Genomic DNA, 14,018 nt, shown 5'->3' on the forward strand with positions numbered 1-14,018 from the left:
AGGGGTAGGCAACCTCTGGCCTGTGTGCCGAAGGCGGCACACAAGCTGATTTTCAGCGGCACTCACGCTGCCCGGGTCCTGGCCATCAGTCTGGGGGGCTCTGCATTTTAATTTAATTTTTACTGCTTAAACATTTTTTAAAAACTTTATTTACTTTACATACAATAATAGTTTAGTTATATATTATAGACTTATAGAAAGAGACCTTCTAAAAACATTAAAATGTATTACTGGCACGCAAAACCTTAAATCAGAGTGAATAAATGAAGACTCGGCACACCACTTCTGAAAGGTTGCCGATCCCTGATGTAGGGATTGTCCAGTTTGGCCGATGTACATAGCAGTGATGGCACATGATGGCGTATATTACATTGGTGGACGTGCAGGTGAATGAACCGGTGATGTTGTGTCTGATCTGGTTAGGTCCTGTGATAGTGTCACTGGTGTAAATATGTGGGCAGAGTTGGCATCGAGGTTTGTTGCATGGATTGGTTCCTGAGTTAGTTACTATGGTGCGGTGTGTGGTTGCTGGTGAGAATATGCTTAAGGTTGGCGGGTTGTCTGTGGGTGAGGACTGGCCTGCCTCTCAAGGCCTGTGAAAGCGAGGGATCGTTGTCCAGGATGGGTTGTAGATCACTGATGATACGTTGGAGAAGTTTTAGCTGAGGACTGTAGGTGATGGGCAGTGGAGTTCTGTTGGTTTCTTTCTTGGGTTTGTCTTGCAGCAGGAGGCTTCTGGGTACACGTCTGGCTCTGTTGATTTGTTTCCTTATTTCCTCATGTGGGTATCGTAGTTTTGAGAATGCTTGGTGAAGATCTTATAGGTGTTGGTTTCTGTCTGAGGGGTTGGAGCAAATGCAGTTGTACCTCAGCACTTGGCTGTAGACGATGGATCGTGTGGTGTGTCCGGGATGGAAGCTGGAGGCATGAAGGTAAGCATAGCGGTTGGTGGGTTTTCGGTATAGGGTGGTGTTAACGTGACCGTCACTTATTTGTACCATGGTGTCTAGGAAGTGGACCTCCTGTGTAGATTGGTCCAGACTGAGGTTGATGGTGAGATGAAAGCTGTTGAAAACGTGGTGGAATTCTTCCAGAGTCTCCTTCCCATGGGTCCAGATGATGAAGATGCCATCAATGTAGCGTAGGTAGAGAAGGGGCGTGAGTGGACGAGAGCTGAGGAAGCGTTGTTCCAGGTCAGTCATAAAAATGTTGGCATATTGTGGGGCCATGCGGGTGCCCATAGCGGTGCCACTGGTCTGGAGGTATATATTGTCACCAAATTTGAAATAATTGTGCATGAGGATAAAGTCACAGAGCTCAGCAACCAGTTGTGCTGTGGCATCATCAGGGATACTGTTCCTGACAGCTTGTATTCCATCTGTATGTGGGATGTTTGTGTAGAGAGCCTCTACATCCATGGTGGCTAGGATGGTGTTTTCTGGAAGACCACCAATGCATTGTAGTTTTCTCAGGAAATCAGTGGTGTCACGGAGATAGCTGGGGGTGCTGGTGGCGTAGGGTCTGAGTAGAGAGTCCACATATCCAGATTGGTTATACTGATGATCTATTTCAAACTATAGCTCATAGAGGGATCATTCTGGCATGGGATACTCTCCAGGCTTTTTAATATATTAATATTTTTAAATTCTCAACGCTTCCGGGGACCAAAAAAAAAAAAAAACATTGTTAAATGTCGAGGGAATTACTTGCCATTCACAAATGAGACGTGATTTTGGTCTACAAAAGATCCTGGTTCCTTTCAGTTTGGTGTCCAAAGCCTGAATTGTTCTAATGTGATAATTACTCCCAAATGAGAGAGCCTTTGAAGATGTACTCAGCTTCATTATAGAGACAAACTAAAGCTCCATAAAAAAGAGCCAGGAGACTAGTAGCTCTTAGGGTATGTCTACACTGCAATAAAACACCTGCGGCTGGCCTGTGTCAGCTGACATAGGCTCGCGGGGTTCAGGCTGCAAGGGCTATAAAATTGTAATGTAGATGTCCAGGCTTGGGCTGGAGCCTGGGCTCTGGGATCCTGAGTGTAGACATACCCTAAGAGAACATGTGCACTCATTTGCTTTGCTATAACAGGTTCCTACAAAGAGCCTATGTTTTAATTTGGAACACATGATGAATGCTCTTGGTCTCAGCCCAGCCATCAGTGCAAAGCAAAAGGTGGCTAGGCATGAGCTCAAAATGAGTAGCCAGAAGAACTGAATTGCTTCTTGGAAGGAGTTACTGACATATGAGGGCAGAGGTCTATTGGTTGGAGCCCAGGGAAGAAACCCATGGTAAAAAGGAAATAGTGGATGAGTTTTCTCTGTCCTTCTAGGTGGGGTAGTTTCTTTATATTGAAAACAGCATGGAGAGGCCTAATATTGAAGGTGTATATAATATACATAATATTTAGATAATATACACACCTTTTGGAGAAGACTTAAAACCAAGGCCTTGATCGTTTGTGGTCATTTAAATGTTGCTGCACATTTTGCCGAGGAAAGGGAATTAACTGTAGTATGTTGGCTAAATTCCAATTTAGCTAATTTAATTTTTCTTACTTAAATTGCCCAAGGAGTCCAGTAGGATAACTTATTCTTCCCTTTCCTTCTCTAAAGGCTTAGGTAACCCTTTCCATGCACAGATCTCAAAGTGCTGCAATGGATTGTCACAACAATCATGTACTTGAATCCCCTTTTTACCCCAGCTGTCCATCCAGACTGTGGTTGAGATCTGGCAGTGGAAACCTGGTATTGAATGAATATAGAGACTGAAACATGCTGAATCCCTATCTAGAACTTGTCCATGATAGTTTCTGAATGAAAATAAATTGCTCGCCTCACAATGAGGCAGAATTCCCAGGCTGAGAAGTCCCATTCTTTTCATGCAATGGAATAAATAGAGTATCCAGCAATGGATGTTGGTGCCCTCTTGGAATGGATTCCGTCTAGTGTCCTGATTATAGTACTCTCTGTGGACCTAATTCTGCTCCTCGGGAAGTCTTTGGTAGTCCTCTCTTGTACTTTAAGCGCAGTTGGATCAGGGTTTCTGTCATCCAGGATAAGACTATAAGAAGCAGTTAGCTCTCAGAAGGTGGGCTGTTCAGATTCCTGAGGTTTCCAGCATACCTGAGATGTCATCTCTTGTTGAGCTGTGAGATGCAAGAATAAACCCGGGGAGATGAATCTGGAACAAGACCCCGTTTTCAGCTATCAGACATGGAAACACATGGGATGGGTCGACCTGAGGGAGGAGAGGAAGATGGAGAGTTTAGAAGCAGCGAATCAGTGGCAGGAAGTGTTAATTGCGTTCATGTAACCCAAATATGCATGCAGCTGAGACTAGGTTTCTGCTTAGGGTGATCAGATGTCCTGTTTTTAAAGGGACAGTCCCATTTTTTGGGACTTTTTTCTTATATAAGCGCCTGTTACCCCCCACCCCCTTTCCCATTTTTTCACAGTTGCTATCTGGTAACCCTGTTTCTGCTCAACCATCAGAAATATGACAAGGAGGTGAAAGGACCCCCTGGAAGCACCTTGTATGTCTTGGATTCTCTGCCACACATACCAAAGGGATATTTCCCTTTCTTGATTGCCTCTATTTATTTTTCTTCTTTTCGGGCCGTTTTACTTGGGGCATGTGCTCAACAAGTGAAATCTGATGAGAAATAAAACTTCAAACCTTGCTCCTCATCCTGCCAACCTCTTGTAGAGAGGAAATAGCTTATTTTAATAAGTCTGGATTTGGAAACCTCTTTGCTTTACTCTTCTATGTGGAAACAGTGACACTAAAAGAAAGGCTTCGGGGTTTGTTGTTTTGTTTTCAATGTCTTTTATTTATTTGGTTTATTCCAAGTGAAGCTCTAACGGAAGTAAAATGAATCTACAAAAAGTCAGTTTCAGGCTTTTTTCCTCACTTTTCAGGAGAGGGTGGGAGGGAGAAAGGGGACTTTATCATGCAGGGTTTTCCCAAATCAAGTCCAGTGAATCTCATACGTGATGTGCAGGTGAACGAGCCCCTGATGGTATGGCTGATGTGATTAGGTCCTATGATGATGTCACTTGAATAGATATGTGGACAGAGTTGGCATCGGGGTTTGTTACAAGGATAGGTTCCTGGGTTAGTGGTTTTGTTCAGTGATGTGTGGTTGCTGGTGAGTATTTGCTTTAGGTTGGGGGGTTGTCTGTAAGCGAGGACAGGTCTGTCTCCCAAGATCTGTGAGAGTAAAGGATCATCTTTCAGGATAGGTTGTAGATCTCTGATGATGCGCTGGAGAGGTTTTAGTTGGGGGCTGAAGGTGACAGCTAGTGGTGTTCTGTTATTTTCTTTGTTGGGCCTGTCTTGTAGGAGGTGACTTCTGGGTATTCGTCTGGCTCTGTCAATCTGTTTTTTCACTTCAGCAGGTGGGTATTGTAGTTTTAAGAATGCTTGATAGAGATCTTGTAGGTGCTTGTCTCTATCCGAGGGATTGGAGCAAATCTGGACCCATGGAAAAGAAGCCCTTGAGGAATTTCACCATGATTTCAATAATTTCCATCCCACCATCAACCTCAGCCTAGATCAATCCACACAAGCGGTCCATTTCCTGGACACTACTGTGCTAATAAGCGATGGTCACATAAATACCACCCTATACCGGAAACCTACTGACCGCTACACTTACCTACATGCCTCCAGCTTCCATCCAAGACACACCACACGATCCATTGTCTACAGCCAAGCTCTAAGATATAACTGCATTTGCTCCAATCCCTCGGATAGAGACAAGCACCTACAAGATCTCTATCAAGCATTCTTAAAACTACAATAAAGCTCTCTCCTCCCCCCCCCCCCCGACTTACCTCGGTGCCTGGAGCAGCCAGAAGAGGATACCACACGCCTGTGCTGCTGGGGAGGGGCACATGACTGCTCTTGTGACTTCCCTTTGATTCCTCATCCTTATCTGCGGAGGACATGAATTCTGTATGCTCAGTGGTGCAGAATTCCTCCAGAGTAATATAGGTTTGTCAAGCTCGGATCTCTTTTTAGGGGTATCCCCTGTGATACAGTCAGGCTTATTTGGGTGCATTTGATGATCAGATCTTAGATAGCATAGATTCTCCTTCATGCCAGCTGTTCTAGCTAGAGCGTACCATATAACGGGGGTAGGCAACCTCTGGCATGTGTGCCAAAGGCGGCATGCGATCTGATTTTCAGTGGCACACTCACTGCCCGGGTCCTGGCCGCTAGTCCGGGGGGCTCTGCATTTTAATTTAATTTTAAATGAAGCTTCTTAAACATTTTAAAAACCTTATTTACTTTACATACAACAATAGTTTAGTTATATATTATAGACTTATCGAAAGAGACATTTTAACATTTTTAGAAGGTATTACTGGCACGCGAAACCTTAAATTAGAGTGAATAAATAAAGACTCGGCACACCACTTCTGAAAGATTGCCGACCCCTGCCATATAATTTGGGTTTTGACCAGCTTTTGGTCTTTTTCTAGGTTATGGCAACTGGAACTCTGGGACAAACAGAGGCAAGTATAGTAAAATCTTAATACATTACATCATCATGAAAAGATGTCATTTAATCAGTCAGAAAAATGATTATAAAATTGAAATTTTTCACAGCTCAAATCTCCCCCCCCCCCCCCCCCCATCCCTGAATAATATCCTCTTAGGTCACATGCCACTCTATTTCGGTCAGCGTTGCAGAGCCTGTATAACTGTGACAGTCTTTACTATTCTGCCTTGTGCATCAACAAAACCAGATATTTCTGTTCCCAGAAGTCAGCAGTTTGTATCCACTATCTGTTTTCCTTCAATCTTTCTGTGTGATATCACTTCTCTGTGAAATGGCACTGAAGATTAAAGTGCTGTCATAGCATGCTAGAAGACTGAATTTCTAGTTCTTGTGCCAGAAAGACACGAAAAATGGCAGTGTGTCGGCATTTAGACTCAAACTTGAAACAGGCCTCCCTTTATAAATACTTGTCTTTTTCCAGAGGCCATGCTCACTGTGCTAAGACTAGTGTGATGCCCAGCTGTGTGGTAGAATCTCACTAATCTGCATGCATTAATTAGCACAAGGAAGCCTCTATCCACTCCTCAAAGACTGACTAGCAAAGCAGTATAGTATGTTTTTTGTATCCCTGACTGGTAGTTTAAACTGTAGTCAGTGTTGTACAAAGGATTTTATGACCTTTTCACCATCTTCAGAGCTAGCTGGAAAACTTACTTTTGTAAAAACCAGAAAATATTCATGATTTTCTCTCTCCTCCTCTTCCCCTCCCCCCCCCCCATTTTTCAATCAACTAGTTTTGGCAAAATATGCAGTAAGATGAGCTTGTCATTGTTTTACTACTTGTGTTTATAGTATCACCTTAGGGTCCCCATCTAAGATCAGGGTCCTGTTATGCTAGGCACTGAACAGGTATATTGTGATATAGTCTGTGTCCTGAAGAATTTACAGTTTAAAGGGACAAGACAGAGGGAAGGTTAGAGAGATTAAGTGACTTCCCCAAACATAGGCGTCAACTTCTCCTGGTGCCAGTGGGTGCTCGACCCCCTCCCCCGCCCTGACCCCTTCCCCAAATCTCCACCCCAGCCCCGCCTCTTCCCTGTCTCCTCCCCTGAGCGTGCCACGTTCCCACTCTTTCCCTCCCGCCCCCCCCCCCAGCTTGTTACACCACGAAACAGCTGTTTCATGGTGGCAAGCGCTGGGAGGAGAAGCGGGGTTGCGGTGCACTCAGGGGAGGAGGTGGAGGCGAGCTGGGGCGGGGCAGGGAGCTGCCGGTGGGTGCAGAGCATCCACCAGATTTTCCCCATGGGTGCTCCAGCCCCGGAGCACCCACGGAGTCGGCACCTATGTCCCCAAAGACATTGTAGGTCAGTGGCATGTCAGGAACAGAGGTATCCTGACTCCTAGGTAAGTGCTCTGTCCACTAGCTCATGCTACCTCCTAATGCTATTAAATATTCTTAAACTACAAAAGACATTAGAACAAAGTACATCTTGTGGTACTGTCTGTTTCACTTACTAAATCACAATTTGTTCACAATAACTTTTTGACTCATAAATTCAGATTAGCAAATCTCTGCTTTAATTTGCATGATACTAAGAATCCCAGAAATACAGAGTTGGCAGTAGGACATGCTGATGGGTGAACTGAGCAAACCTAAAATGTAAGTTAAAAGGGGGAAAACAGCATAGAACACTGATGCCATTTTAGTCAGTTTTCTGTCCCTATGTGCTTTGTAAGTAGCATGTCGTGGGCTGCATTTGAGGAAGCTGTTCTCCATCACCCCTGAGATAACATACAACTGAGGGGGCCATTTCTCTCATTTACGTGTGGGCAGGAGAGGGAACAGAAGTGACATAAGTGATATTTATGCTGGTTAAAGATAGTGTGGGGTTATTGTTCCATTTTTAGAATTGCATGAATTCTTGTGCGTCTCTAGAAGAATAGACCCCAGACACAATGTCATCTAATTCGAACAAATCACTGCAATTATAACGTGAACTGACTGCCTAGCTTAGAGGTATGAATTTTATGCTATGAAGTCAGAACATAACTGGGTATGGATACAGCACAACTTCATGTCAAACTGACATAGAGACAAGCCCACTTTCAACTAAACTAGGCTTGTCTTAAATATGTTATCTTGTTATTTCTTCTCACACAACCTACCCCTTTACACGTGCCTAAATGTCCATGCCACACTAGCTGTTCTTTCTGAGGGTGACTGGACCATGTTCTCTCTGGAATCTGTTTTTTATCAGGCAAATGGATTGTCATGGAAGCCTTTGTGTAGGCTACACTGCAGCCTGCCCTGTCCATGAGTGAGAGCAAGAATGAAAATTGAGGGTTAAATGTTAGTTGGGGCAAATTGTAGACGGTTACTATATTGCTGGGATTTGGTGTGAAGTTTCTTCCATGTATGTTTTGACTTTCAAGTCCTGATGTCGGATACACTAACACACCTTGGCAGGTGTCTTGTAAGGGAAAAATGGGTTAAATGTAAATTAAAACCACCACATTCTGTGGAGAAGGGGCACTCTTGGGACTTCTGTGTCTAAACTTGGATAGAAATGTTAGCTCAGCTGCTTGACTGGAATTCTCAATGACACTTTCTCATTTCAGGATACGAGGGATATAGTTATGGATATGGATACGGTCAAGATAACTCTGGCAATTATGGGTATGGTATGGCCACTTCAAACTCTTGGGAAATGCCTAATTCAGACACAGACCCTAACACTTCCACTGGCGCCGATGCTGTTATAGCAAAAATGAACCAGCGCTTAGATATGGTGTCTCATCTAGAAACGGACACAATGCAAGGAGGACATTATGGCTCAGGTGGAGACAGGTGAGTCTAGAGATCAAGATGAAAAGATTCAGTACCAGACAGGTTAGTGTCTTTTCCTAAGGGAACCGCTACTCTAAACTTCTGCTGACTATCAGAGTTGCTACCTCTCACTTCTTTCTCATTTTGACCTCATTCTCACTTTGTCTTCACATTTTAGCTCTCAAGAGGAACAGATGGATAAAGGGAATTGGTTTAGCTGGATTTTCCTTCTTTTGTTTATATTTTTGAAATAAGTCATTTGTATCCCAGTTTGAGTAGTGAAGTCTTAATAGTCTGGTGACAGGTACTTGAACTGTGATGCAATCTTTACAGCAGTAGTAGGATATGTTTAATTGGGGGGAGGAGGGGAGGAAATCTTCTCACAGTTTTAAACTGGAGATGAATAAAGAAGGGATTCCTTAATATTTCTATATCTGGGAGCCTGCTGATGTATTTCATTTCTATAGCATTGCCACAACATTCATTTGCCTGTGTCCCTCATTTGATTTTAAGCTTAATTGTTAATCTAAAAGTGACCTTTTTGTTCCAGTTTTGGGTTGCTGGCTGGGAATACAGTACAGATGTCTAGAAAAGATCAAGTGAGGTTTTGACCATGTTTTAAATCCAAAGTGTATGCAGTACTAATAAGGACTGTTCACTTCACAAAAATTTTCTCGTGTTAAATTTCAAAATGAGTTTATATTCAAAATGTAATACTTCTACAACACTGCTGTTCATTCTCGGTTTATGTGAAATATTAATTCATCCCAGCAAATCCATTTCTGAGTATTTTGCTTATGTACAAGTATTTATTTGAACAATGGCAGATTTACATCTATGTAGAGGAGACATCTGTTTTGTAGAGAACTTGAAGTTTATCTGCTACTGTTCAGAGACATTGTCAAAATAACTTAAACTAAATTCCATATAATGTAAGCAAACCAGAACCTCTTCTCTAGAATGAAAGCATAGCTTGTTAGTAGTAAGAAATGTCCTGCAAGAGACTTTTATACATTATTATCCTTTTTATGTTGGAGTGCATTCTGGTTTGTTTGCAGTCAGCTATTGTTGCATCTGTACTTTGTTTTAACCAACCAAGTTTAAAACTACAAAAACTTCATAAAAAGTTTCACAAGAACTTGGGATATGTTTACCAAAAGTATAGTTCAATAGTAATTACTAGTAGCATATGACTTTTGAATATTGTAAAATTGCTACATGTTTATGGAATAGAGGACAAATGTACAGTAGGCTTCACAAAGTTTTAAGGAATTACTCCTCTGAAGTCTTGCATCAAATAGATTTTGGTGGAGTACTCTGTTTAAAAGCACTCATGTAAAGTACATCAGAGTTGTTGTTTTTTAAATCCATCCTGGGGGAAAAAATATTTGATAATAGCAGCCTCTTTAATCTAGTAGACAAAGGTAAACAAGTTGAAACTAGACAAATCTTAGACAGAAATTGAGGTGCAAACTTTCAACAGTGATGGTATTTAACCATTGGAACAACTTACCAAGGGTAAAACGTTTAATTCAAGATTGGATATTTTTCTAAAAGAGATGCTGTAGGGAAGTTCTTTGGCCTGTTATACTTGAAATAATAGATGATTACACTGGTATCTTCTGGCCTCATCTATGAATCTGTACCTCTCTTGTAGGGAGTGGAAAGGACTGTTGCAAGGCAGCAGGTGAATAGTTTAATTGACTAAACTCCTGGGTTCTAATTTCATAAGATGAGCACTTTGAATTTGATGTTCCAGCCCTTGTCCATTATTCAGACATCACACAATTGGGATCTTCTGCTCCAAGCCCCAAACATCGGGCAAGATACCATGCATAGTTCGGTCATGTTAGATGATACTTGGCTCGTAACCCAGTCCTGTTAACAGATTCTAGCTCTTGCTGGAGAAAAGTTATCAAATATCCAAAGTGAATGTAGTTAACCATTTAAGGGACAAAAGGATGAAAGTAGTGGTTTAGAAAACATCAGTTTTTAGCCTTCAGTCTCATTTCCTAAAAACCAGAGTGTGGGGAGGGCTATTCAGTTGCTGCAGTTGAAAGCTCTGGTTTACTGTAAATTGGCACTTGTAGCTTTACCCTCTGAGGAGTTTGGGTGATTGCTAGTCTGGATGATTCTTCTAATATCAGTAGATGGAATGGCTCTCTTTGGCTTTGGAGTTAGTGTCTCCTCCTCCAGCCATTGTTTCCTTCCAACTTCCTTGCTTTCAAGACCTTGCTATAGAGCATAACTACTGGGGTTTGTGCCCCAGTGCTAGTTTGACATTGTGTTCTTGTTTCCTTGTGTAATGTGTGAACCTGTTTGTGTTCTCTCTTGGTGAGTGTGGATTTCCCTCACGCTATGGCACATCTGGTAAAGTAGCATGTTATCATGAAGAGTGTGGAGCCTCCCCTTAAACTTTGATAGACTCAATATGCAGCAAAGATGATATATCAGCCACTGCATAAGATGTACAGAGGCACTACTTTAGATATTACAGAATTTAAGTCTAAATCTCCTCTGCAGGTTTTGTATTTTTCTTCTGAAACTGTCCTGGTTAAAAACTGGTTTTGTGGAAACTACAGTGGCCAGTAATAACTCTAAAGTCATGTCTACATGGGAAAGTTGACTTGGTAAAAACCCTTCCCAAGAGACACAAGCTAAATCAAGAAAAGGCACTCTTATACCAGAATAGATGCCCACATGAGGAGGTTTTACCAGTATGATTGTTGGCTTAAATTCACACCATGCATTATACGCAGAAACTTTCTTGTGTAGACGAGGCCTAAATTAAGCCGTTCCTCCTAACAATTCAGAATCGAGTGGGGGAAGAAAAGTGGGACTATTACTTTGTGGTCTAACTAGCTCTGCATTTGTTCTTAACTATTTGGATTGTTCAGTCTGACTTAAGCATAGCTAAATAGAGGGCGGGTGGTGAATGTATTAAATTGAAATCAGAAAATCTGAATGTCTGTACAGTTGAAAATCCACAGCTACCGCTAACGGAGGTACCTTTGCTCAGCTTGGGAACTTTTCTTTTTAAAAAAGATCAGTGTGTGACACAGTAATTTGAAGAGTAATTTGCATCTGAAGAAGTGAGGTTTTTACCCACGAAAGCTTATGCCCAAATAAATGTTAGTCTTTAAGGTGCCACCGGACTCCTTGTTGTTTTAGTAATTTTAAGAGAAATTGAAGATTAGTTTGGTGTGGGCTTCCTGGCACGTTAGGCATATGTAAATCTGACTAGATATATGTGGTCCTTCAGTGATGGACTGAGGTTGAACTGAATCCCTGCTGGTACTTGCCATTCTATTTATGCCCTTCTCCCGCTGCTGTATCACACGGAAAAACTCCCATGTTGAGTGAAACCTCAGAACCATTTTTTATATAAATGAGATGAACAGTTCTGTTGTTTTTGTTTAATCTTTCTGCTGCCATTTCTCGGCAGGCTGTAATGTGGTACCTTTATATGCTACTGACTGGATTCCTTGCTTGCTGTGCGACTCTTGCAGGTATAATACATATGAGTCCTACGACTCAAGGTCTTCACTGAACGACCGTGATCTATACAGATCCGGCTATGATTACAGTGAGGCTGAACATGACACCGAAAATGCCTATGAAGGTTGCTATGACAGCTTCTATGGGAACCACAGGGACCAGTACCAGAACAGAGCACGGGACAACTTTGGCCAGCGGGGTCAGAACTGGGCCAGAGACGGGCGAAATAACAGACCCATGGCATCTTCATATTCCGGGCACATGGGCGGACAGTGGAATGAGCAGCCAATGGGAGGGCGGGGCCATGGCCCCCACGGCTCCTCTAGGCTCCCATCCCTCTTCTCCCACAACATTATCCCAGAACTCAGCATGTTCCAGGGAATGCGAGGTTTCTCTGGAAACATGCGCTTTGGAGGAGGCGGCATGAAACAACGAATGAGGAGAAACTGGAAAATGTGGGACGCAGACTTTAAAGTAAGTACCTGTGCAATCCCCTCCCACCCATTTACCTCGTATAGAGACTGTTCACTTCCCAACAAACTACACTGTCCAGCTCTGAGTGCAAAGGGCCTTATTCTCTGAAATACCATACTTAGTTTCCACAGTGAAATTTGTACCTCTGTGCATTATTTGCTTGGCATCTTACTGTTTTCTAAATGGTTTGAAGAGGCCACATTCATTCATAGTGCAGTCTTAGCATCCAGAGTGTTTAATCTTGACGCTTTTATTGTAAAGCTAGGAAAGTAAATGTGCTATAGTTTTGTGATTTAATCTGATATGCTGAAGGAAGGTTGATATGCTGAAGGACTGTGCAAAATGTTATCTGTCTTGACTGACTTTGCCTGTCAGAAACATAACTGTGTTTTCTGGGAAGTTTAGTTCAATATAAAGACCTTTTAAGGTGGCTTAATGTAGACTTATTTGCTGTTGGCAGGGGATGGTCTCAGAATGTACATTTGGGGACTGATATTTTCCTTTCTAGTCACAGAAAAAGAAAATCAAGAAGGACCCTACCTCTAAGAAGAGAAAACAAACTGACAGCACTGATGAACCTGACAGCAAGGCAGCAAAAACTGATGGCTCTGACAACTCCGACTCTGAGAATGGTAAGAATCTCTCTGGTGATGACTACTAATGAGTTAGCTCTTAGTTGTCTGAAGTTATCAGAGTGCCTTTGTTTCAGGTAGTAATTGGCTCTGACATTTCAGTTTCTCTTGAATATTTAATTTGGTGGTAAAGTTGTTAATACCATTCTTTTCTGAGCTCCCCAACTGTTACTGTTTGCATGGTGACCATTTGTAATGTGCTTTTCAGAGGAAGGGACTGAAGGAGAAGCAGCAGAGAAGGAGGGCTCCAAAGCTGTAAGTGAAATTGACACTTGTAATTTACAGTAAAGACCATAATGCTTGAGGGAAGTGGATGAGTGGCCATGTAACTAGAGTTGAGGGCAGAATGTTGTGATGGCAGCATTAAAAACCAAATGAATCTTCCTGCAATGAGTGGGAACCACTTCTTACCTTTCAGTTGTAGAGAGCTGGGATTGGTGAGGAGTGGGGGGATTGGATCCTCATGTAAGAAAGCTTGAAGGTTGTAAATCCTCCCTAGATTACTTATTTTGTATTGCGGTAATACCTGCAGGCCCCAACAGAGATTGATTGGAGCACTAAAAGAACAGGAGTACTTGTGGCATCTTAGAGACTAACAAATTTATTTGAGCATAAGCTTTCATGGGCTACAGCCCACTTCTTCAGATGCATAGACTGGAACACACAGAAGATATTTATACATACAGAGAACATGAAGAGGTGGGAGTAGCCATACCAACTGTAAGAGGCCAATCAATTGAGATCAGCTATCATCAGCAGGAGGGGAAAAAAAAAACCTTTTGAACTGATAATCGAGATGACCCATAGAAGGTATGAGGATACTTGTACAGGTGCATAGCAAGACAAGCCCTGCTCCAAAGAGCTGAAAATATGTGACTAGAGAATTTATGAAAATGACTAGGAATAGGGTGAGGAAACCTAGAAATCCACAATGTGTAGTACTGTTGCCAAACCGCAGGCTAAATGTGTTCCTCAGACAGGGAACCCTGCTATCTGAAGTCAGGAGGGAGTCTCTTTGGGGAGCAGGATGGTTAAGAGATGTAAAACTAGTATGTGCTCACTTTCTCTGTAAGACCAA

General features: G+C 42.4%; 1 protein-coding gene across 10 annotated transcripts in view; it reads left to right on the forward strand.

Annotated features, from left to right (window-relative positions):
* Positions 1-14,018, forward strand: part of AKAP8L (A-kinase anchoring protein 8 like) — a 35,000-nt gene that overhangs the window by 4,170 nt on the left and 16,812 nt on the right. The window contains exons 1-8 of one of the 10 annotated variants that reach the window (XM_065576342.1): positions 846-932; positions 1,011-1,193; positions 5,490-5,522; positions 7,107-7,169; positions 8,129-8,357; positions 11,846-12,308; positions 12,817-12,940; positions 13,149-13,195. In XM_065576342.1, the coding sequence (XP_065432414.1) occupies positions 8,194-8,357; positions 11,846-12,308; positions 12,817-12,940; positions 13,149-13,195 (798 nt within the window). In that variant the 5' untranslated portion in view covers positions 846-932; positions 1,011-1,193; positions 5,490-5,522; positions 7,107-7,169; positions 8,129-8,193. Of the gene's footprint in view, positions 1-793; positions 933-1,010; positions 1,194-5,489; positions 5,523-7,106; positions 7,170-8,128; positions 8,358-11,845; positions 12,309-12,816; positions 12,941-13,148; positions 13,196-14,018 lie in introns of those variants that run through there. The other 9 variants (XM_065576340.1, XM_065576338.1, XM_065576337.1 and 6 more) reach the window with 9 other exon arrangements.

The sequence above is a fragment of the Chrysemys picta genome, chromosome 22 (genome assembly GCF_011386835.1).
Source record: "Chrysemys picta bellii isolate R12L10 chromosome 22, ASM1138683v2, whole genome shotgun sequence".
NCBI lineage: Eukaryota > Metazoa > Chordata > Testudines > Emydidae > Chrysemys > Chrysemys picta.